At 34.2% G+C, this 25,681-nt stretch overlaps 1 protein-coding gene and 1 long non-coding RNA gene across 5 annotated transcripts in view; both read left to right on the forward strand.

Annotated features, from left to right (window-relative positions):
- SLF1 (SMC5-SMC6 complex localization factor 1) overlaps positions 1-16,880 on the forward strand; it is an 88,869-nt gene extending 71,989 nt beyond the window's left edge. For 2 of the 4 annotated variants that reach the window (XM_021085386.1, XM_021085385.1), the window contains 7 exons: positions 914-1,061; positions 8,604-8,749; positions 9,717-9,880; positions 10,652-10,785; positions 12,698-12,790; positions 13,198-13,380; positions 15,913-16,875. In XM_021085386.1, coding sequence (XP_020941045.1) covers positions 914-1,061; positions 8,604-8,749; positions 9,717-9,880; positions 10,652-10,785; positions 12,698-12,790; positions 13,198-13,380; positions 15,913-16,391 — 1,347 coding nt within the window. In that variant the 3' untranslated portion in view covers positions 16,392-16,875. Of the gene's footprint in view, positions 1-913; positions 1,062-8,603; positions 8,750-9,716; positions 9,881-10,651; positions 10,786-12,697; positions 12,791-13,197; positions 13,381-15,912 lie in introns of all 4 variants that reach the window. The other 2 variants (XM_021085387.1, XM_021085384.1) reach the window with 2 other exon arrangements.
- Positions 18,200-24,681, forward strand: LOC110259424. The gene is made up of 2 exons (XR_002341826.1): positions 18,200-22,291; positions 24,504-24,681. It is a non-coding gene; the product is annotated as an uncharacterized LOC110259424 (long non-coding RNA).

Here is a 25,681-nt window from a genome sequence, read left to right on the forward strand (position 1 = left end):
TTGTAAGTAAAATTTATATGCCTTGCTATATTTCTTATAGGATTTTAATAATGTTAATATAAAAATGATAATGTAAAATAATTTTTATACTTTCAAAACTGTCATCTCTATACATCTCTAAGTTAGGTAATGGTACTTGATATTATTTAATAATTAAAACTTGAATCAGAGTTCCACTTTGGCTCAGTCAGTTATGAACCTGACTGGTATCCATGAGGATGAGGTATCAATCCCTGGCCTCACTCAGTAGGTTAAGGATCTGGCATTGCCCTGAGCTATGGCATAAAGCCAGTAGCTGCAGCTCCAATTTGACCCCTAGCCTGGGAATTTCAATATGCCACAAGCACAGCCCTAAAAAGCAAAAAAAAAAAAAAAAAAATGAATCAATTGGTATTTTTATAACAAATACAATCTTGTTTGCTAAAGCTTTATTCATTGTATTTTCCAGGAAATGCCATTTAGGGAAGTGTAAAAGTTAATTTTATATATCTAGACAGTAGGGGTGGCTAAATCCTTTTTTTATAGTCCTATGTTCTTGTTAACAGAAATCCACAGAAGCGAAGTACTTCCTCATTGTTTTAATGAAATGATTGCCTGATTAAAGTACGTGACACCATTGGATAAAGCTATTTTAAGAGTTTGTTATAAGCTATCCATATAGGAGTCCTAGAAAATTGTTTCATTAACTGTGTTGTCATATAGATGTAGATATAGATTGAGGGAGGAAGGAGTGAGGAAAGAAGGAGATGAAGGGAATGGAAAGAGGGATTCATTTGCTAGGGTTCTGAGGAATACTGTTAAGCAGTAGCTTACCCTGTATTTTTAAATTGCTCTATTTTGCCTCAGAATAAACAGTAATAGAAATAAGATATTTCCATATGTTTTAGTAATATGTTTCCCATCTCAATGTTAGGTCTTCAAACATGAACTAGCTTACTTATTGACTGGAATACTTGGAGCAGCAATAGATTATTGGATCTTCCTTGGTCTTAAGATGGGGAGAAATGTGATGCGACACATGTCTGATGACTTAGGAAGTTATGTTTCCCTTTCATGTGATGGTAAGTGTGTCTATGTTATGTTTTTTTTAAATCCATTATGGGACTTAGTTTTGAGTTTCCTTTAGGTATTCTGTAATCTTTAGCATGTGTTTATATGAAGCTTTCTTTAAAAGAGTTATATGTACAGTATGTGTATATATGTGTGTGTACACACCCTCATATACATAGACAGTATAAAGAGAAAGGTAAAAATTACCCATTATGAATGGGTATATGCAATTTCATATTCTTATTTTCCTCTAAACATTACATGAAGCTTCCTACCCACACACAAAAATACTATTTTGATGAATTCATAAAAATTGAATACTGTAATGTAGAAAATAGTACCTGGAAATAAGTTATTGTATATTTGTATACAATAATAACCCTTAATCCTACAACTAAAAATTAAACTACCCTAGGAAAGTACATATTTAACTAGACAAATTTAAAAATCAGTTTATTCTCTTTTAATTGGAAAGATAGATTTGTGGAGTTCCCATTGTGGCTCGGCAGGTTAGGAACCTGACTTGTCCATGAGAACGCGGATTCAATCCCTGGCATCACTCAGTGGGTTAAGGATCTGATGTTGCAGGGATCTGGGGGGTAGTTTGCAGACAGGGCTCTTGGATCCACAATCCATTGTTGCTGTGCCTGTGGTGTAGGCTGGCAGCTGCAGCTCTGATTCCACCCCTAGCCTGGGAACTTACATATGGCAGGTGCGGCCCTAAAAAGAAAAAAATAAATATAGATTTGCTTTTTTTATGTTTGATGTTCTAGAATCTCAGGTGGTGCAAACTATTTTGTGCCTTTAATACTTGTAATCTTCACTTTGAATAGAAAGCATTATCTGTCTCTGATACTATCTGTGCAATATGAACAGTTTCCAGGTCTCTTCCTACACAAATACTTAACATTATAAAAAAAATGAAAATCTTGAGATCAGAATACTTAATATATTATAAAGCTACTTGCATTAACTTGAGCTTTGTCACTGGTTTAAACATTTTCCCCAGGTACCTATTGCTATGTAATTTTTCTTGTTGTAACGAAAAGCTGCTACTGTTTCTTTTCCATTGAGTTTGGTGATATAACAAATTAGCATGGATGAAGGAAATAAAAGTAATTTATATGTATAATTTTCTCACTCTTCCTCCTCCCCCCATTATGTAAGGTTTCCTCTAAAGTAAGGGGGAAGAATGTTATTTAAGCAATATGATGACAAAACTCTTTTTCACATGCTTACCTTATGAAAGGTTTTATCTAACTCTTTGGAAACTCCAGAGTAAAGGAGGCTTTCTTTTACGTATACATTCTTTTAAAATATAATTGATGTACAGTATTATGTTAGTTTCAAGTGTTCTACATGATTTGGCAGTTGCATGTATTAGAAAATGATCCATACCATAAGCCTAGTAACCATCTGTCCCCATACAAAGTTATTACAATGTTATTAACGCTTATGTACATTCTTACCCTTCAAAGCCAGTTTAGGACACAGTGAACCTTTTCCTTCCACCCATCCTTTTTTCCTTCTTGTCTTCCTTCCTAGATCTCTAAAATAAACATATTTTAAACCAAGTGAATTTTTTTTTGTGGCTCTCAGATATCAAAGATGATTTGTATATACTTAAAAATATTTTAGACTGCTAAGTAAATATTCTGTTTTGTTAGGCATATGTTTCATTGCATCTTGGTTTTGTATAAAGGAAAAAGTTTTTGAATATACTGTCAGTCACTTTAATACCTTGAAGAGAGATTCTAGAATAGGAATCTAAACCTTAACTTGGTTCGGGATTTATTCCATGATGCCCTCTGCAAAGAGAGGTCTCTTTTTATACTACTAAAGTTGGAAGATTTTTATCTAAAGCATTTTATCTTCTTTTTTCCTCTTTCTTTTTCATTGAGCTGACTGGTGATTACTGTTCCTTTGTGAAGTAGCTGTCCTTTGTTGCATGACTTTTTAACATTGCTTAGCTCAAATTCAATCTTCCTTCAGAACCCTTTCTTATCATTTCTTTCCCACCATTCCTAGTTTTTTTTTTTTTTTTTCCATTTTAGAAACAGCAGAATTCTGGCATTATTTGCTAGTACGAGAACTAAACATTCAGTAGAAAGGATTCTCTTTTTTCATTTCATAATGAAACCTCTTTGAGTTTGGGGACCCTAGGATTAGCAGTCGCTTTAGAGGCTATCAGTATATTTATGTGTTGTTTCCAGTGTGTATTGGTTACCTCTAGGGAAATATAACTTGTCTTACAGTTTAGTCAAGTGCATGAAATAATGAGCCTTGTGTTAACAGGGTTCTACTACATGTTATACACCAGTGTTTAATGCTTTCTTTACTTACATTCAAATGTCCCTTCACTTTAAAGCGAGGCATTGTTAACTACTATTACTTCCAGTTTTCACATGGCAAATTTAAATCCAACAAGTTGAAGCCTGTGACTGACTTAAGTTAAAACTAGACTTTAATGTTACCATTATAGCCCCACCATGAGTGATTAGTTTGCTCTCATAATGTTTGATCACTAATATTTAAAACTATAAGAGATTTAAACTATATACCTATTTGAAATGTGTGTCTAAGCCTTTCCTTTCCCTTCTCAAAGCACACACAGTTGGTTTCTTAGACTTCCAATTATGCCATAGATAGGCACTTTTAAAACACATCATAAAACATATACATATATCAATTTAACATATATTTCTAAAAATGGTTCACATTAATAACCTCCTAAATTTTTGTTTGTTCATTTTGATTTTAAACCTTTGTCAAGAGACAGAAATCAAACAAGTAGTTTAACCTTAAAAGAACAGAGGCTTTTCTACTGCTAATACTCAAAATTAAAGTCTTCATTATGGAGCTTGTAGAATAATACACTTATGTTTACAAGTGAACCGGTGTTCTAATAATGTCCTTTTTGTTGATATTTTGAGGGTGAACCATTTACTTTTCTGTGTACACATTCCATTTTTTTTGTTGTTGTTGTTTGCTTTCTGTTGTTGTTGTTGCACCTGTGGCAGGCGGAAGTTCCAGAGCCAGGGATCAAACCAGTCCCTGGTGCTGTAGTGACAACACTAAATCCTTAACCAACTGTTCCACTACGGAAATTACAATACTCTGTTTTTTTTTTTAAACATATCTTTCCATTATTCTTCAGCTCGGTTAAACTATTTTTTTCTTTTCCTAAGTCATTAATAAAGATTTTATAATTTGGCTGTTACATAACTTAGACTGGAAGATAATTGGTTCATCCTTCTCATTTATGACAAACTGGATGTTTGTTTTTTTCCTACTCCAAAAGTATAAAATGCATATTGTGGTACTATGCACATTCAGATCTGTGAAGTTAATTTTAGTTTAGTAAAATTGTTAATTATTTTTTAGAAAATTATGGCAAAGAGTTCCCACTGTGATGTATTGGGTTAAGAATCTGACTGCAGCGGCTCAAGTCACTGCAGAGACATGGGTTCGATTCCCCCACCCGGCACAGTGGGTCAAAGGATGCAGCATAGACACAGGTGCAGCATAGGTCAGATTCAATCTCTGACCTAGAACAACCATATGCCATGGATGCAGCCATATTAAAAGAAAGAAAGAAGGAAAGGGAGGGAAGGAAACAAAGAAAGAAAGGAAATGACAGATAGTATTTCAGTAAATAAGTAAAATTCTTTCCTCTTTCCATCGGATCTCAGGTTCAGCAAGCTCACGTAGATGCTATTCTCTCTTGTTTGTCTAAACACTTTGAACAGAAAGTTTTTTACATCTCATTCTATATTTTAGTATCAAATGATCTGAAATTTCTTTTTTGTGCCCATTTGAAATTCCTGATGTATGGGTCTGACAAACTTTTTTTGCTTTTTAGGGCCTCAAGTGAGGCATATGGAAGTTCCCAGGCTAGAGGTCAGATCAGAGCTACAGCTGCCAGCCTACTCCACAACCCCAGCAACTCCAGATCCGAGCCATGTTTGTAACCTACACCACAGCTCATGGCAGGGCCAGATCCTTTAACCCACTGAGCAAGGACAGGGATCGAACCCACATCCTTATGAATCCTAGTTGGGTTCATTACTGCTGAGGCATGGCAGGAACTCCTTGACAAACTTTTTTGATAAAATACAAGATAGTAAATAATTTTAGCTTTACAGGCTCTACCGTCTTTGTTCCAGCCACTCAACTCTGCAGTTATAGGAAAGCATTAATACACAATACAGAAATTAACATGGTTGTGTCCAATTAAACTTCATAAAAATAGGCAGCAAGACATAGTCTGTCAGTCCCCAACTTCAATTTACTTCTCCTGTTTTCATTGGGAAGAAAACATGTCATCAAGAGCTGCTATATTTTTCACATCTTTACAGAACTTTAATAAAGCTTCTTTTGCCTTTGTTAGGCTATATCATTAACTTTTCTGGAGTTTTTAAAACTTTATTAGCTTTTTTAAAAAGAAAATCTCTATTTTAATCCCTCTTTATGTTTCAGACTTCTTCCATAAAGATAAATTTTTATAATTTTGCTAATTACTATTAAAATGTTTCTATTGTCTTATTTATTCAACACGGTTTTTTTGGCATTCTGCCAGGCATTGAACTGAACACTTTATACGTAATGAAGGAGGGAAACAAAATGTAATTCTTGCCTTTTTGAAACTTTTGGTTGGAGAAGCAGACTGTAATTAAATTAATGTAAATGCATTATTTAAAAGTGCTAAGTGCTCCAGATAAAAAAAAAAAGTAGGTATTGAGATGAATGAACTTATTTTGAGAGGTCATGAAAGGCAAAACCTGAGGTATAAGTAGGAGTTTGGTGGAGTCAGGGAATTGTGCTTCAGTCAGAAGATAAAACATTTACAAACTCAGCTCAGAGAGATAGGAAAGAATTGAGACTGAAATCTTCTGTTGACTGGCTGCTGGCAAGCCCCAAAAAGAGTGGCCAAAAGAATAAAGCCAAAGTAGCATAGGAGCTTGAGTAGGAACTTGTAAGCCCTGTTTTTGGAATCCATTTAAAAGAGAGTGGCATGATTTGAGTACCTTTTTAAAAAAGGTCTTCCTGGCTTGGCTTTCCAAACCCAGTCATTCATTCACTCGTCTATTTGTCAAATGGTGAATGTTTATTCTGTGCAATCTACTGACCTACAAGCTGTGAGGGCAACAAAAATGATCCTGCATTTAAAGGTCTTGTAGTCCAAGGGTTAAGTTCCTAGGTTTTTTTATTTATCATTCCCTTTGAGTGTATTACCTGGCCTGTGTAGATAAATCATAATTTGTACTTTCTGCATCTTTATACCTACCAAATGTTCTTTCTAGATAAATAACTCCATTGATCATTGGTCATTCCAAATGGATCATTGCTTTTGAACTGTACAGTACGAGTTATGTCTGCTTTGCTTTTGCCTTTGCTTGGAGTTGATATGTAAAGAGACCAATCACTTGTTGTGTAAACTATATGATGATAGAGGGTTTTTTTTTGTTTTTTGTTTTTTTTTTTTTTTGATGTACATAACTAGAGATTTAATATTCAGAAGATCTTTTGATGATCCTCCTTCAGTTTACTGCTTGCATAGTTTCAGATAATACTAGCAACCTAGTAGGTTATAGGTAATCAGTTGTAATAAAAAGTTGTAAATAACTCCTTTCTCATTTCCTCTTATAAGTTGGATCTCTATTGGGGCCATATCTGGAAAGGATTATGAACTCTGAAGTTATGTATCTTTCTGGGGCTAGGTGGATCTGTTTAACATTTGACTGGATCCATTTGCCCAGATGGTAGTCTGCTATAAGCAAGAAGCTCCCATCTCTTTAGTGCAGGCAGTTTCTTTCTTAGCCTGACCACTGTATGTTTTGGGCAAGATAATTCATTATTGTAGAGGCCTGTCCTGTGAGCTGTGAACTGTAGGACAGTTGGAGCCATCCCTGGCCTTTGCCCATTGGTTGCCATTATCCTTCCTTCTCAGTTGTGACAACCAAAAGTGGCTGAATGCTCCCTGGGGCAAAATCCCTCCTTAAACTGTTGTCCACACTCTACACCAACCCCACCCCATCCTTCCTACCCTTGTTAAAAATCAGTCAAGGACCACAAGGACACCAGAGCCTTTTGGTAAGGCGTCTGAGCAGGACAGGATTTCCACTGGGTAGCTGAAGTCCCTGCAGCCTAAGGGAACTTAGATCCTGAGTAGAGGTCAAATTTTAGACTGTATATTGCTATGAAGGTAATCATTTTGTCCAATTTTTAAAATGTATTTTAACTGTTGTTTTATTTTGCTAGTTTTATTGACTTTTTCTAATTCTTTATTCTTCCATCATTTGTAGTTAATTTTAATCTGCATTATTGTATAGTAGCACAACTTTTTTCATCCTGTTTTGCTTAATTGTAGCTCTTTTAGTATCCTTTCAGTCATATTTATTTTTTATCATTGCACTGTATTATCCATTGTGTTACTTAAGCAGAGCATATTCATAGACCATCTATAACATCAAATTTACAGGGGAAATTGTCACTCTGGACCTTTATCCCTTTCAGTTCATGTATATATTTATGTATTTCCATGTTATTGGGGAACTTGAGGATTTTGAAATGAAGCAGTTTGAGGTCTTGATGTTTTATGTTCCTTTGTTTCTTGAGATTATACTCCCCTCCCCTACTTGCGATACAGTAGAATGGATGCAAACATACAAGGAAATTCTTATGCATTCTCTTTTTTTGTCTTTTCTGTCTTTTTAGGGCCGCACCCGCGGCATATGGAGGTTCCCAGGCTAGGGGTCTAATTGGAGCTGTAGCCACCAGCCTATGCCTGAGCCACAGCAATGCCAGATCTGAGCCGCGTCTGCGACCTACACCACAGCTCACGGCAATGCCAGATCCTTAACCCACTGAGTGAGGCCAGGGATTGAACCTGCAAACTCATGGTTCCTAGTCGATTCGTTTCTATTGCGCCACGATGGGAACCCCTACATTCTCTTTTCTTACTTTTTCCCTCTTCTTTACCTTTCTTTTCTGAATTGATACAACTCATGAATGCGTGTCAGGGAAAATTGTCTTCCTATTGGCTCAAGAATAATCAGTGCAAATTAAATACTTGTGTGCCTGTTTAATAACCACATACATGTCCAAAAAATACAGGCACAGTCCTATTGTAGGAAGGCACAGTCCTATTGTAGGAAGGCACAGTCCTATGGTAGGAAGAGGTCTAATTGGAAAGTACAGTGATAAAAACCCATGTCTATCTATCTGTTCATATATCAGCTATCCACTTGTGTGTGTGTGTATGTGTATATATATGTGATATAGTTATAATTTTAAAATTTCAAGAACTTTATTTAAAATAATAAACAGTAATGACTGTTTCAAATGTGAGAACATGTGCCATAAAAAATTTCTAATGAAAGATAAGAAATAGGAATATTACCTATTTTTGGTGGTTTAAAATTATGTGGGTGAATCTTACTTGTGTAGGACTCATCATTAGAATGAATCAGGTCCGTTGGAGGAAATCAGTTTATAGAAAGAAATTTTATACGGTGTAGCAATAACCGTATTACTTATCTTGTTTTCTACAGACTTTTCTTCGCAGGAATTAGAGGTTTTTATTTGTTCCTTTTCTTCCTCCTGGCTTCAAATGTTTGTTGCAGAGGCAGTCTTTAAAAAGTTGTGTTTCCAGAGTTCTATCAGTATTTCTTCTGAGCCACTCTCTCTGCAGAAAATGGTAAGCACTACTCTATTCTAGTTCTTTTAATTTCCAAGAAGTATGTTTATAAATTTTTAAATATTCTTACTCTAATAATTGGATAGAGCATGTCAATCTTAAATCTTTCAAAAATATGTAAAAGCATGTAGTTTTCTACCTCAAAATGGAATAACTAGTGAATGGAAATTTTAAGTAATTGAGAGTAATTAAGAATTGATAACAGAAAAATTGTACAAGCATCTTTTTATCACTTGCCACAGTATGTAAGTAAGTCTATTATTTTGGAAAGGCCTCAATCCAAAAACTTCCTCATAGTATTTAATGATACTTATAAAGCAAAATTTGCAAATGATGCCAAAAGTTATTCCATTTATCCTATATATATATGCACATATAAACTTGATTTGACCCAAGGTTTTCCAATCTTATCTTGGCTATGTTTTACTATTATTGATATCTAATATCTAGCACTTTTCTTCAACAAAAGATAAATGTGCTTGCTAATAATTGGTCAGATTGAGTGCGTTGTAGTTTGCAGCAGTTCTTGGATTTAATGACTTTTGCACTCCTTATTCGATTTATTCCAGATTTTTTTCTGTTGAAGGAGGGCATTATCAAAATGGAAATGACAAAATACCAGTTGTACATAAACCATAAATATTAAAAATATGCAAATAAACTATAACAAGTTGGGCATAAGACTCATCAAAAGAACTTACCTAAATGGTATCATATTTGAATTCAAAAAAGTAATTATTTTCAAGAAGGTATTTTTCTTCTTACGTATGTCGTGTTGACTTAATGACGTGGAACTAAGAACTTTCTTAGTATTTTAGCATGTTCAAGTGAAATAAGTGGTTTCATCATAGTGATGAAAGCAAGAATATATAACTAAATTTAATGGTGAAATGAATCAAGTGATATCTTTTTAACACTTCCTAGGTCTTTGTAGTTGAGAAAGTGATATCATATTATTTTGCAACAGGTATATTCTTATTTGCCAGCTTTGGGGAAAACTGGTGTGCGTGGGACTGGAAAGATGCAGATACCGAAGAAAATAGGACAGCGGCCTTGCTTTGAATCTCAGAGGGCCTTAATAATGCTGAATGGTGCTAAACAGAAACAAGTTGAAGGGCCGCCGGAGTTACCGTGAGTGATGCGTATTCGCTAGCTAGGCTTTGTTTTCAAGTACAGCTCTTTTTCTTACACATTTCTTGAACACATCTTGTTTATCTGTGATGTCTGAGTTATACTGACTACCATAAAACTCATTTTCAGACCTAAAAATGATGAGCATTTTTCACTTTCTTTAAGGTACATGCTTTTTCTCTATTAAATCTTTTCCCCCCAAAATAAAACTGTTCATCAAATTATTGTTTCACACATTTTTTGCCCTGTGATTTAAATTACTACTTATATATAGTAAAGGTGGGATTTCAGAATGCATGGTCATGTGAGATACACTGAATTGTTCTAATTTCTTCCCTAAAGTGAGAAATCTCTTCTAGAAGTAAGCTTTATAAAATTCAGGAAACCTGAAATGTTTTTAGGAAGACGAGAATAGGATTAGAATATAAAAATAAGAATGGAGAGTAGGGGCCTGCATTTTGATCTCAGCATTTTGCTTTAATCTCTCTGCCAAATACAGTTTACTTTAATTCCTTCTTCTTTACCTGACATTCAGTATTCATAAACTTTTTGGTGGGTATTTGGTGGTGCAAGGTTAATAAAATGAAAGTCAAAGGATAAAATTTGTTTCTGTATAGTTGAAATAAATTTAAAATAGAAATCAGTAAGGATTTGAATGAATTAAGTGGGTTTAAATTAAAAGAAGGCTAGATTTTTTTAAAATTTTCACCATCCAGTGTGTGCTGCCATGCCTTGGTAAAAAACATGCTTTCATTATGTCTTTCTTTTCAGAGAGCTGAATCTTGCAAAATGTTCCTCATCATTAAAAAGATTGAAAAAGAAGTCAGAAGGAGAATTGTCATGTTCCAAGGAGAATTGCCCCTCTTTAGTTACAAAGATAAATTTTCACAAGACTAATTTAAAAGGTATTCCAAATATTAATAAATTATTCTAGGAAATTTTTGTGGTTGTAGTCAGTATTTGTAAGTTTTACACACTGGCCCTGATGAATGCTTGAACTTAAAATACTGGACTAAGTCCAGGAAATACCTTCCTGGAGAGCATATTATGTTTTTGAACTGCCGTTTCTACCAAAAAAAAAAAAAAAAAAAAAAGTAATTGTTAATACCCAGTGTAATAGAATATTCCTTCCTTTTTTTTCTTTACCTGCCTCTTCAAATATTAAACATTGTTTAGCTCATGTTGAGCTCACTCCAGACTTGCCTGCCTTACTTTTCTATTCCACCTCAACCTGTGCTGCTTAGGATCAGTGTCTTGTGATTTGAAAGTATAATTCAGTCTTCATCTCTTTCAGTCCTAGACGTTTTGTGAACAAAGAATGAGAAGTAGGCTATGTTACATAGCTGTGTTAGGCATATGGACTCTTTTCTTCCAGGCATTGAGCCCAGACTATGAAATGTGTTTGGCTTTTGGTTCTAACTATACTGGAACCTAAGTACCTAAAGGGATGGAGTAACAAGAATAGCGTTGTAATAATTCACTCTGGCACTTCTTTTACTTAGGTACCTCTTAACTCAAAATTATAAATTACCTTCCAAGAGTCTATATATGGCCTAAGTAAATTGTTAAGTCTCTTGTTCAAGAGCTCTATTGCATTTTTAATACAAATATTACCATTATGACACCAAGCTTTTATAATCTTTCAACATAAGTTCATAATAGCATATTACAAACTCAGAATAACTGCCTATTTGGCTCAAAATATGAAAATATGTTAAATGAGAAATCAGATATTAATTTCACTAAACAGGGCCCCTTTTCTTTGTTTATTGTGTCAGAAAGTAAAAGGAATATGAATGACTTTAGGCTGCAGAACAGCAGAAGGAACTTGGAAGGGGGCAGAGAATTGAGAAACAGGAGAGGAAAACTTTACAATCTTTTCAGTGATCGTAAAAGAAATGTTTTGGTGGAAGTTAGAGATAATTTTTAAAACTCAACACTTGAAAGATGTGCTACTTAGCATTTTATAGCAAGAAAGAGTTTGATTCAGTATTTTTTTTTTTAAGCCGTCAGGTTTTTTTTTACATCAAATTATCACATACATCTTATTAATTTGGTTATGGCAGAGATGAATATGGACAATTTTTGGCAGCAGACACAAATTGCACCCCTCCTAGAAAAGACTTTGCCATTCTATTTGTTGCTCTTGTTCAGCTTTAAGTGGTACTAGGAAATTTTTTCGTGTGTGTGTGTGTGTGTGTGTGTGTGTGTGTGTGTGTGTGTTTATATTAAGCTTCCCCCATTTCTCCTTCTCTGTGCTGCTGCAGCCAAGCCAGACAGCCTATTGAGAAGCAGCAAACCATCTGTTAATGGATTTGAAGTTCTGAATTACACTTGAGTGTGTAGAGGCACTCGTGCTTAGCCAGAAACATTCATTTGAATTAAGCTATAAATGCTGTATAAAAAAGAGCCATACATTTAACGTAGGTTCATGAATAAATTTAAGAGAGGGCAATTGCACTCTAAACTTTTATTGCTGCAAAACCCAGTATTTTTGGTGTTCTCTGATCATTTAGGGGTTTTATAGCAGGATTGAAGCTTTAAACCTTGAACTAGGGGGAGACAATGCCTGTGTTAAACCTTCTGCAGTAGAATTTCATTGCTGAATTGTTGATAGAATGAAGAAGCCCTACAGATTGGTGGGGTTCTCTAACCCCCTCTTTTTTTAAATGTGAGAAATGTTTAAACCAGTTAAAAGGAAGACTCAATAAATAATTTTCTGGCATGGGGCCAGATCTCCTAGTTCATGCCCTTTGATTATTTTCTTTAGTTGGTATCTTGTCTTCTCTGGAATAATCTACTAATTTTTTATGGCAGGAGAAACAGCCCTCCATAGAGCTTGCATAAATAACCAAGTGGAGAAATTGATTCTTCTTCTTTCTATGCCAGGAATAGACATCAATGTTAAAGGTAAGTTCTCAATCTTTGTGGTCTAAGCCAGTATCTTAATATTTATAATATTAAATAGTTTAATGCCAACATTAAGAAAAATCATTTAAGTATATTTACGTGACATATCTTTAAAATATTGCTAGTAGCAAAACCAATAAAATCATTGTATATTATTTTTAATAGTGCAGAACCATTTTTTGGTGTCTATATTTTGATCAGATCTCAATATCAGTATTTTTAAATTGTTTTTACTTTGTTTTTCTTACAGTTAGAAATATGACCTATACCCTAGTCATTTTTATCAAAGCATTCTATTTGTATATGAGGCACTTAGAAAGTTACACTGATAAAGTAGAATATCAGTACTTCACTACTAAAAAGTCCTACTTTTGCTGTTTTAAAATTTGCCTTGATTTCTAATTTAGACAATGCTGGCTGGACGCCTTTGCATGAAGCTTGTAACTATGGCAACACAGTGTGTGTCCAGGAAATTTTGCAACGTTGTCCAGAGGTAGATCTGCTCACTCAAGTGGATGGGGTGACTCCTTTGCATGATGCACTGTCAAACGGACATGTAGAAATTGGCAAGCTGCTACTCCAGCATGGGGGTGAGTGCATTTATGCTAAACGTGTTATGATAAATTATCCACTTTTTCGATGAATCTCTGAGGTAGAAGGCATCTTACATTTTAAGATCTCTAACGAAAGATGCCTTTATTACATGTTAATGAAAAAGTAAAGATGAAAAGTCTCTTAGAACATAAGCACCTTTTATTACTAAGGATTAAAAAAAAAGCCTTTTCATAATAGGTATTTATTTATTTATTGTGTTACTAAGCCTATTTAGGTTTATTAGGAGAATGTATTTTGAATTGGGTGTGTTAGTTTTTAATATTAATCCTTTTACTTAAATTGCATGTCTGTAAACCAGCCATTTCTGAAAGCTTATAAATAAAGTGATGTTAATGTTCGATTGTGAATACTTGGATTTTTCAGCCTTGTTTCATTTCCTGTATATAACTGCTAACTCAGTTATTTTTTAATGAGTCATTTCTTTACAGACTACAGAAAAAGATATCTTAGAATATCTTTTTTTTCATTCACATTTTGTAGTCAATTAAGTAGGAGGATTTCCAAATGGTTGTGCAGGGGTTTTGTGATGGAAGAAACTTGAGCTTAATATTCATCTACCGCTTATTTCTCTTGCTTTCCAATCTGATCTCTGCTTTCAGAACCCCTCCACCCCCAAACTCAGTGATGCTTTTTATATATCTGAACTGAAAATATAAATATTATATCAAAATATTCAAAACAGATTTATATTTTAAAAGGAAAAACAAAGGAGAACTGATGACTAGCTTATAATGTAGAAATAAAGATTTGTATAATTTATTTGTACTAATTTTAACTTGAAATTTTAAATTATTTTTTCTCAAATAAAGCTATTTGGTTCTGCAAGTAAATAAACAGTGTGTTTTCTTCAGAGGACTTTTTGCTATCATTTATTTATCTAAGAAAGACTGTGTATGGTAGTTTAACATGTTTGGTTATTTATAGTCTTCTCCTGCCCCCTAAAGGCCTTAGTGTGTCTTTCTTACTGACACCATTTCATAATCAATATATTTTTTAGTTCTTGTAATATTTTTTTAGTATTACATGTTTACAGAACCATACTGTTCTGTCTCCTAAATATTCTATTTTCCTACAACTCTGTATCTGACATTCCAAGCCAGTATTTGACCTTGCTTCAAGTGGTCTAAATGATAAAATCTGTGATTGTATGAAGTCCAAATCTTCATAAGAAGGCATTATACTAACCGGTGTGAAATTTTTTAAGACCCTTGGTGAAATATAGTAAATTGATGAGTTCCTTGTTCTAAGAGCAAATCTACTTGTACTTGCATTTATCAAGGTCCTTTGGCAATCATACAGCTTATCTTTCTCTGAGTTATGATCTGGGTTTGGACCCATCAAATAATTTGACACTGTCATTGCAGAAACTACATCTTGAGAGCATTAATTTAAATAATTTACTTATGTTTCTAAAACCTTTGTTTACTTGTGGTATCTTGTCTTCATAATTTGTTGTATATTTTAAACAGGAGTAACTTGAAACATTTTTTTTGAAATATCAACATAATGAAAAAAACCTAGTTTTGATTTAGTACTGTCTTTTTCTATAAACTTTACATTAATCATTTATCATTACTGATTGGTCTTTTATATTAAATACATTTTGTATGTAGGCCACTACATATGCCTGATCAGGTTGATCATGTAAGAGTTTTAGCAGCTATAATCTCTACTCTCTCTGACAGTGTGATCTGTGTTATGTAGCAGAATCTTCTGATTGTGTCTGCTAATACTAAAACTTATATTCCTTATAACATTTCCTTGGCAGAGTATATAAATAATTACAGGATTTGACTGGCACAGGTACAGAATACTCTTGTACTTTGCTCTGTGACCAAATACTGAGTTGTTGTTTGCCCCTCCCATATTATCTTTTACTACCCAGGGGATAAACTCTTATCTTCACTACTTTGTATGTAGGTAGTTAGATGGGTTTAGCTAGCATAGATGGGTGAAATCTAAGTCTCACTAAGAGCAGTTAATGTTTATTTTTTGTGATTCAGTTACTTGTAGTAAAAATTGAACATAAGCAAGGATAATGAAAAACTTTGGGCAAGATTTTGCAGTTTGCACTGCTGCCATCACCTCTTAACAATGGAAGGGGGACAGTACTTTTTCCTCTTGGTGCTGTTATGAAATATCTTTAAGACTTTTATACATAATTTAAGATAAATGTATTTTGTTAATTTCTTCCAGAAGCACTGATTATTCCAAGATGAGCTTATCAAAAAAAAAATTTCATTTATAACCGTATATATTGTTTATTGAACTAAGGCATGTACTTATAGGCAAATTTCATTAGGCAATTGACTAGAATTTTTTTTAATGCACCTGTATTAGGCAGTTAGTATATATATATAGCCAGTTAATTATGTCAATATGAATTAATAGAAAATATGACTGTAAACTGAGCCTTGAATGCTTTGGGAGAAATGAGAGAAAATGACTGTTGAGCTGCCAAAATAAAAATGTTTTACTCTTAACATTTTGCATTTTCATTTTCATAGGCCCAGTGCTTTTACAACAGAGGAACTCCAAGGGGGAATTACCCTTGGATTATGTATCATCCCAAATCAAGGAAGAGCTATTTGCTATTACAAAAATAGAAGATACCGTGGAGAACTTTCACGCACAAGCAGAGAAACATTTTTACCACCAGCAACTTGAATTTGGCTCATTTTTACTTAGTAGGATGTTACTGAATTTTTGTTCAATTTTTGATTTGTCTTCAGAGTTCTTCTTAGCTTTCAAAGGACTGACTCATCTAAATGAGCTTCTTATGGCTTGTCAGAATTATAAGGAAACCCCTAGTGCTCATACTGACTGGTTACTGGATCTTTATGCTAGAAATACAAAGACATTGCAGAAGCTCCCAAATATTCTTAAGGAACTGCCTGAGAATTTAAAAACATGTCCTGGAGTACACACTGAGGCCTTATTGGTGACATTGGAAATGATGTGTCGGTCAGTCACAGAGTTTTCATGATGATGCCAAAAAATGTGGGTCAGCCTTCTGAACCTGCTCAGCTTGCTTTGTCATTTATTGTGGACTTCCTAGTTTATTAACAAATAATAATTTTATCTATTTATTGACAGAATTTGCATCCTTGCTAATTGAAAAGCACTTAACTTATCCAAAACTAGTATAGGCTTCTTTATCCAGTGCATAGAATTGGACTCAATAGTAAAAAATAGTTTTGTTTGGTATACGCTTTTATTGATCTTTTTGTTTGTTTTAAAAGTGATATTATTTATTTATATTGTACATGTAAAAACTTTTAAATATTTTTCCAAATCGAAATGTAATGTCCTCTATTCTAGGTGTTCTGGGTCTTACAATCATGGCAAGAATACTAATGCAAATGTGCACTTATAAACATGTAGCTTCCTGTTTCATTCTCTGTAGGCTGTTGGAATAAAGTATGCATTTTAGTTTTATGTGTTTCTAAAATAAACATTTCACAATTCACAGTAATCTTTTGGTTGTTTTTGTGTGTGTGTCTTTTTGCCTTTTCTTGAGCCGCTCCCGTGGCATATGGAGGTTTCCAGGCTAGGGGTCCAATCGGAGCTGTAGACGCCGGCCTACACCAGAGCCACAGCAATGCGGGATCCGAGCCGCATCTGCCACCCACACCACAGTTCACAGCAACGCCGGATCGTTAACCCACTGAGCAAGGGCAGGGATCGAACCCGCAACCTCATGGTTCCTAGTCGGATTCATTAACCACTGCACCATGATGGGAACTCCAATCTTTTGGTTTTTAAATTCAGTAAATGTGTAAAGTTTGATAATTTGATCCCTTCATCTATTTTATTTTAACAGTTCCTGTACAAAGTATATTTTTACTCTGTGTAACCATTGTTGTATAAGTAAAAACACTGTTTCTTAATAAATTTTATTAAATATTAAATTATAAATGTTTAAATGGCAACAAAGTAAAGGATTTGAGATCATCTAAAATCTCACTGTACAGTGTGAATTTACATAGTAGTAACATTTCAATTTGCAATTTTCCTAATAGCAATTTATAGTAAAATAAAAGAAAGGATGTGGATAATAACTACTTTTGAAATTGGAGTTGCTTCACTAGTGGAAATAAGTTACATTGTCATAAAGCTGAAAAAGAAACATTAGAATTTCCATTTAAGTTTTATGTAACTAAAGTGATGATTTCACAGCAGTTCATCTGCTAAAGAAAGCACACTTTAGTTTTATTTTGGAAATAGATCTTTCAGCAGGATACAAATGGTGAGAGTCTTACTACTGGGTTTATAATCTTAACAAAAAACTGCTACATTAGTTTATTAGCTCTGATTAAAAATCAAGTATTTTTCCTCTTTGTGTGTGTGTGTGTGTGATTTTTAGGGCTATACCTGCAGCATGTGGAAGTTCCCAGGCCTGGGGGTCTAGTCAGAGCTACAATTGCCAGCCTATGCCACATGCACAGCATCAAGGGATCCAAGCCATGTCTGCGACCTACTTTCCTACATTTTTAAATCGGTTATTTTTTTACACATACTACAAGAAATCTTAGTTATTTCTAGTTAAGCCTTAAAATGGACGTGATACAATTCTCTCTGTCTTTTTTTTTTTTTTTTTTTTTGTCTTTTAAGGTCCATACCCATGGATATGGAGGTTACCAGGCTAAGGGTTGAATCAGAGCTGTAGCCGCTGGCCTATACCACAGCCACAGTGATACCAGATCCAGGCTGCATCTGTGACCTACAGCACAGTTAATGGCAACACCAGATCCTTAACCCCCTGAGTGAGGCCAGGGATCAAACCCACATCCTCATGGATGCTAGTCAGGTTCATTAACCACCGAGCCACAAAGAGAACTCCCTTATATCTTATTTTAGAAAACATAGTAATTCCCTCAAATTTGCCTTAGATATAGAGGACAAAGAAATTTTAATAAAATTCTAAGACTTTCTGAGGACTGCCTTTTTGTAGACATCTCAAAGTTCTAGCAGCTGAAGAGAAGACTGAATGATGCTGTTCTTCATGGTACTCTATCAGATTTCATATCTGATTTCATATCAGATTTCATTGGAGTTGTTTAAAAAAGGGGGTGCTATAAAAGTCCTTATTACAATGATTGCAATGTAAATAATGCTTGGGTGGAGATTTCTAAACTCTTAAGATTCAGCTTTCCTAATACACAATCCTCACAAATATTTGGAATAAAGATTTTAGAATGTTTACTGGCAGATTTTTTAGGAAGGATCTCTGAAAGTTTTCTGACTTATTACTTCTTAATTTCCCTATGTATAATAAAGTGGTCCAAGTATATACATTTTCTGTCATTTCATTAACTTCAAGATGACCAGAAAAACATTTATCCTCATATAAATCAAATGCTAAATTATCAGTGTTTCAAATTTATTTATTGAACGACTGCTATGTACCAGGTAATACGCTTGACAGACGGACTATGATAAAAGAGGAAAAGCTTACAGTCTGAGAAGGTAAGTAGCTTTATTGTCTAATGTATAGGCTGTTGAAAAAAATTTCAATTTTGGTGTTTCTAAAATTTACAGTAGTCGTTGGTGTTTTAGTTTTCAAATGTGATATTACAAGAGGCTGATGGTTTAATCCTTTGATCAGTATGATTTTAGTTTTATTTTAGGGTGAATAGAATGTGGTATGTGCTTTTACAATCTTAGTGAATCCCAGTACTCATTCGTAGATAAACACAAATGCATTAATGCTAGGATACTTTAAACACCAGGAAATGGTTACCATTTTTGTTTGTTATGCTATAGAATGTTAAATTAATACCTTTACGTGAAAAAATCATTGGTGAAATGTGCAATCCATATGCATTTACACACCTTTCCAGTTAAGTGATGAACTTGATAAGAGCCTGTCATTGTTGCTCCTTAATCAGTAGGAAGGGGTCATCTTTGAGTGACATGAGGCACTCCTTCCCTCAGGCATTTATCACGTAGCTTCCACACCAATCATATCTCTTGCTGACGTGGAACTTGCAAAATTCAGAATGATAATTGTTTTTATAACAAATGTGGATTGAGTTAGAAAGGTCAGTGATGGCATTATTGGAATTATGCTCTCTATGCCTAGTGATGTCAAAACTGAAGACATGGGGTTGTTACTATCTTGTTAAAAAGTATGTTATCAAAAAATTCACCTTGTAGATTAAAATGAATTGTGGTAGGATGATATACTTTGGTAGTTATGTGCTCTGAAACAGAATTAGAGACTATTGGTCTATAGATTATTTGGAAAAGCTTATGGTATGGTTTTATTAGGTTCTAAGCAAATGTCTTCTAAGGGACTACAAATCACACTAAAAGACATTTTCAGAAGAAACAAGGTAGTTTTAACATCGACAGACATTTTTAAAAAATTATCTAAAAAATTTGTTTTCTCTCAAGTAAATGCTAATCTTTGAGATGATCCAAAATATATTTAATTCCTGCTTCCTACTTGATGAAAGTACCAAGCAACATTGTTTCTTAGACTCATGAATTTATGTGAATTGCTAGAGGGAGAGAAAACTTTCTATTATTTTCAAAGAGGCTATTAATAATATTTACCAATCACCAGTCCAAATGATTAGCATTTTATCAGGAATTTTCTAAGTATTACTTTTTCATTGTAAGCAAAATTATATTTTGTACATTTCATATACAAAATATTTTCTAAGCACTAGACACAAGTGACTGGTTCTTTATAATACTATTTTTGTACTGTTGGATCTTTTTTTTCTTTTTTAAAACAAACACAGTGAACTTTTCTCTGGGTTTTTTAACTACTAGCTGAATTAAAATCCAACAGTATTAAATCAACAAAGTAATCAGTGGCCAATTATTATAAAAAAAATTCCCCTAATATAATAAGCATATATTTTGTATATTTAATTTGTAATATGTAATATTGCCCTTAATATAGACCAAGAAAAGAAATTTCCTTAATCAAGCATCTAAGTAGCTGTCTCCAAATTTTTGTCTTTCTTTTTATTGTGGTCCCCAAATCTTTTCAGACAGTTGAATTCAGATTTTGTGAATCTAATCCCCTTCCTTTCAAAAGTATCTATCTAAACTGGATCAAATGAATATTAATGTAAAATGTGTGTTAAACATTAATAGAGAATGACTACATTGGAATGTATGGCTTATTTCTACCAAAGAATGGAAGTTTTTAAAAATGTGTTTAGCACTTCCAGCAGGTAAGCTGCACTGAACTGAAAGTCGGGAATCCAACTTTGAATTTACACCTATTATACCATCATTTATCTTAATAGCCAATGAACTAAAATTTCCAATGATTTTCCATTCTTCTGTCTCAAATAAAATAGTCATGTTGAAAAAATCATTAATCTTAAAGTGGTGACAGACAAAAAGAATTTAGTTTGTTGTCAGTACTTCTCAACTTAAAGGTTAGGTCAGCCATGGTTTATGTCATGACACTGATAAATTTTTATAATGACCAGAGTGGTTTGATTTATAATAGGCTTTTGTTTTAAGGAATATATATCATGGTTATCTGACTTCATCCTAAAGATGCATTTTTCTACTTTGCATCATTTCTCTTTTACAATATAGAAACAAAATTACAGAGCAATAAGTGAAATTTAATATTAAAATAGGCATTTTAAAGATCTTTCCATGAAAACTTAAAAGCTGAATTGGAAAGATAAAAACTGGGCAAAGGGATGGGGGGAAAATCGTTAGGAATCAGTGATTTAAAGAGGGTAGGAGTTCCTGCTGTGGGCCAGTGGGTTAAGAATCTGACTGCAGTGGCTCAGGTCTCTGTGGAGATGTGGGTTATATTCCCAGCCTGGTACAATCAGCTAAAGGATCTGGGGTGCTTCAGTTGCAGTGCAGTTTGCAGCTGCAGCTCAGATTCAGTCTTTGACTCAGAAACTTCCATATTCCACAGGTTGAAAGCCATTTATAAAAAAGTGGTTGAATTGGGTCCCTTGATACCTTTTTTCTTGACTAATTTTAGTACTTTTTAAAAAATGGAAACTCTTTAAATGTCAGAAATTATTTTCTCTAAATGAAATTACAGAGGGGAAAAGTTTGTAAGCAAATACATTGCTAATGGTGGTTGCATTTGTGATAGAATTTTGAGTAGTTCTTTTTGACTTCAAGTTTTTCTAACTTGATTTATATTTGTTTGTAATACCAGTAGCCAATTTATTTTTTAAAGTAATGCTCCTAATATAAGTACGAATCAGTCTTGAAATTTTTCTAAAGTAAACTGGCATCTGATGGATTTTTAAAACATAAAGTGCATTTTAAAAATAAGCCATTTCCTTCAAGGTGGGATGTAATTAAGCCTACTATCTAGTGCATATTTCAAACAATACAGTTGCACTATATGCCCTTCCTTTGAGAGTGAATCAGTCTTATTGTTTTACTAATATATTTCTTCTGTTTTCTCTTTAAACCCCTTCAAATCTGTGCCTTACCCTGTTGGGTGGGGTCATTACTCCTTAGTAGGATTCTTAAGTTGCTAAAGATTAAACCTAATGCAGATACTGTGTGGAGTCACAATATCTTATCTTCACTATCAGCTTTTTCTGATTTTAGAAGCTTTTATGGGACCTGAAGAATTACTTGTTCTGATTTTTTTTTTTTTTTCAGATTCAACACCAAAAAGCAGGGAGAAACTGTTAAGATTAAATGATAGCTATATTTATTAAAGGCTATACCTTAAAATCCTTTAAAGGGAGTTTACTAACTGTGTGATTGAGAAGTGTTTTCTTTTATTATTACAGACTTGGAAAGAATTCCCTTCTAATTTTATTTTTAACATTAATTCATATGCAAGCAGTCAGTTTCTATTGAGAGAACTCTGAGCAAAAATGTCTTGCCACTGCTGTCCAGAGCATATTTTGCACCTCTTCTGTGAAGGTGAGGAAAATGGCTTCTTGTAAGTTACTGTTTTAAGTAGTAAAATTGAAAAATATAATACTTTAACAGTTGTTTTATGTAAATATATTGGATACCTATATCATAACTACGGTACACAGGAGACTTACCACAACACTGTTTTGGGAGATTTCTCACCTGCATGTCAAGAGTTGTCACAGTCATGAGAGACCCAAGTAATGTTGTGTTTTGTATTAGCATCATAGTACCACAAGAATGGATGTTGCACATCTGGGAACCCACCCTATGAGAGAGTGCCTGATTCTTGGTTAAATTATCTAATGCTGGATGTTTTGTGATATTGCCCCCCCCCCCAGTTTTTTTTCTGTTATATTTGAAAATGCTTTTTTTATCCAACAAGGAATTTTAAAAAGTAATGTTCAGCAATTTCAAACAAACAAAAACAGAACAACACACTGATGCATTTTAAAACTAGTTCTTCAGAAGCTCCCCCTGTGGGACAGTGGGTTAAAAGATCTAGGGTTGCCACAGCTATAGCTCAGAGATTCAGTCTCTGGCCCAGAACTTCCATATGCTGTGGGTGTGGCCATAAAAACAACAACAATAACAACAACAAAACTACTTCAAACATATATAGTACCGGTTAGGTTTCCATCTACTTCAGAGATCTTGCTGTGGTTTGCTAGGCCTTTGCATTTACGAAACCTGAAGTTTGTAAGAGTTCCAGGACAAGGGTAGGAGTATTGTAAGATTAGAGAAGTTATACGTTCTTGACATTGATAAATTATCTCCCACGATTTCAGTATTACAAGTTGCACACAGATTTAGACTTGTAATTATTATAATCCTACTGTACAAAGGAAGAATGTTTTGTGGGAATGATCTAGAATGATCTAGTTTAGAAAGGTTTCCAGTTTGCTGAGTAGCTTATTATTTAAAGAAGATCTCTGAATTTGGGACAGTTATCGATTGACATTTCCTTCCCCTCACTTCTCTTCTGCATTCTGGATGTCTCTGTAATGACTCCTTTTGTCTCAGATTTGTCTGCAGTGATTAAGAGACAGTTAACAGTGGTTGGGGTAGGTGTGCACCTTTCCTTATGCAGTTAGCATTTCCCCAGTACATTATTTGAACTCTGGCAAAATAAACTGCCTCAAGTTAACTCCTGTCATTTTGAAGTTTGCCTTTGACCAGAATGTGAAACTGAGCCTATGTTACCATCTTCCCTTACTAGTAACAGCAAGGTCTTTTTAGTCAGGTCTCCAGTTGCATTTATCCTGAGAAAATGGGAGATGCTTTGTGATTCTCTCATTGACTCAGGTTGGTCATTCCTTTTCTCATTTGAAAGACCACTGAAGAATCTATAGCAGGGGAGAATATTATTGCAATTTTATTTTTGCTACAAAATGAAAAAACTTTGGCATAGCTACTTATTTCTGTTTTCCTTAATACAGATAGAACTTCGTGCTTAATCTAGTAGCACTGTTTTGTTTTGTGTCTTTTTAGGCCACACCCACAGCATGTGGAGGTTCCCAGGTGGAATCGGAGCTGCAGCTGCAGTGCTGGCCACAGCAACACGGGATCCCAGGCACATCTGGGACCTGCACCACTGCTCAGAGCAACACCAGATCCTTAACCCACTGAGTAAGGCCAGGGATCAAACCCTCATCCTCATGGATCTTAGGTTCGTTTACTGCAGAGCCACAAAGGGAACTCCTAGTAGCAGTGTTAATTGAGTAGAGGAGAAAAGCAGTGCCATTTTGTTATCTTTTTTTTTTTTTTAAATGGAGTCATAATTTTTCAGTGACATTTGGAGACATAACCATCAGATGCCTAAGGTACCTATCTACAAAAATACTGCTTGTGAATGCTATAGAACACTTTATGTTTTTCAGAATGTGAATGAAGAGCCCAATAAATTGATATTCCTTTGAATCCAATTACATATTTGATTATTTGCCACCCCCTCCCTAGATGCCTTTGGAAAAAACACAGATAGAATCATTAAATTCCAGAAGATCCTTCACAGTGTTGTTAATTTCTACAGCATGCGACCACTCTGGATATTTAATGGTTTTCATCTGCATAGTATTCTTACATGATGAGAAACTTTTCTTGATATTTCTTAAATCTCAGAGAGCTGGAATAAATCTTATGATGTGGCTGTCACTGTACAAATGTAGAAACTGAGGCAGAAGACTGACTAAAAGGATTTCTATGTTTTTTCTTGCAGTGAGTTACACCAGTCATCCTGGAAGGAGAATTATAATCCAAAGAAATGACACTACTGTAAGTATTCATTACATTATTTTTTATGTGGTTTTAATTCATATTTGACCAACCCATTAGAAAAGGCTGATTCTAGAAACTCTAATCAAACAAATGACCAGGTATCTGTACACACACACACTCACTCACACTTGACATTTAAAGCCCCAGAATTTAAGCATTAACTTAATTAATATCTGGGGCTTTTCCAAGAATTACAATGGTGGCTCTCTTATATTTCTGGATCATTATCTGCCTTTTATATTTTGTGATTTTAATGCTGAGTAAAAAATTCAAAACTAGGAGTTCCCATCGTGGCTCAGTGGTTAACGAACCTCACTAGTATCCACAAGGACACAGGTTCGATCCCTGGCCTTGTTCAGTGGGTTAAGGATCCAGCTTGTGAGCTGTAGTGTAGGTTGCAGAAACGGCCAGGATCCTGCTTTGCTGTGGCTGTGGCGTAGGCCAACAGCTATAGCTCCGATTCAACCCCTAGCCTGGGAACCTCCAATGCCGTGAGTGTGGCACTAAAAAGAAGAAAAAGAAAAAACAAAAAATTCAAAAATAAACATTAGGGTATATTTAACAAGTGTATAAATAGAAATTAAAAATATCTGAATAAGGCTTGTTAATACAAAAGTAGACTACTCTCAGCATTAAAGATATTTGGATATTAAGATCAAAATGGAATGAAAATTTTCTATGGTCTCTGTATAAGAGAGCTTATTACTAAGTTTTTCTTCATTTTAAATGACAAAAAATCCCATTAAAGATACTTTCAGAAACGTATCAGTTAAAATTTTCTCTTGCTTATACTTTAGCTCCAGTTTTATTTTAATATACCATTACTGGTTTTTGACCATTGCCTATGACAGGGCAAGTCATAGTTGGTACTCACTCAATAAATACATTACGAAATAAAGTCACTTAAAGAATCTTTCACATTATCCAAGTACATAGAGTGGTTCAAAATTAATTTGGAATCCTGACAGCATCTATCAATGTTGAACAGTACCAAAATGAATAAGAAGTACCATATTCTTTCTATAAATGGAAAATTTTAAATATGTATTTCTTATGAGTTATCACAATTAGTGGCAATAATAGTTTGGATGATCAGACTGTCAATGAATTCATTCACTA

Source organism: Sus scrofa, chromosome 2, assembly GCF_000003025.6.
Source record: "Sus scrofa isolate TJ Tabasco breed Duroc chromosome 2, Sscrofa11.1, whole genome shotgun sequence".
Classification (NCBI taxonomy): domain Eukaryota; kingdom Metazoa; phylum Chordata; class Mammalia; order Artiodactyla; family Suidae; genus Sus; species Sus scrofa.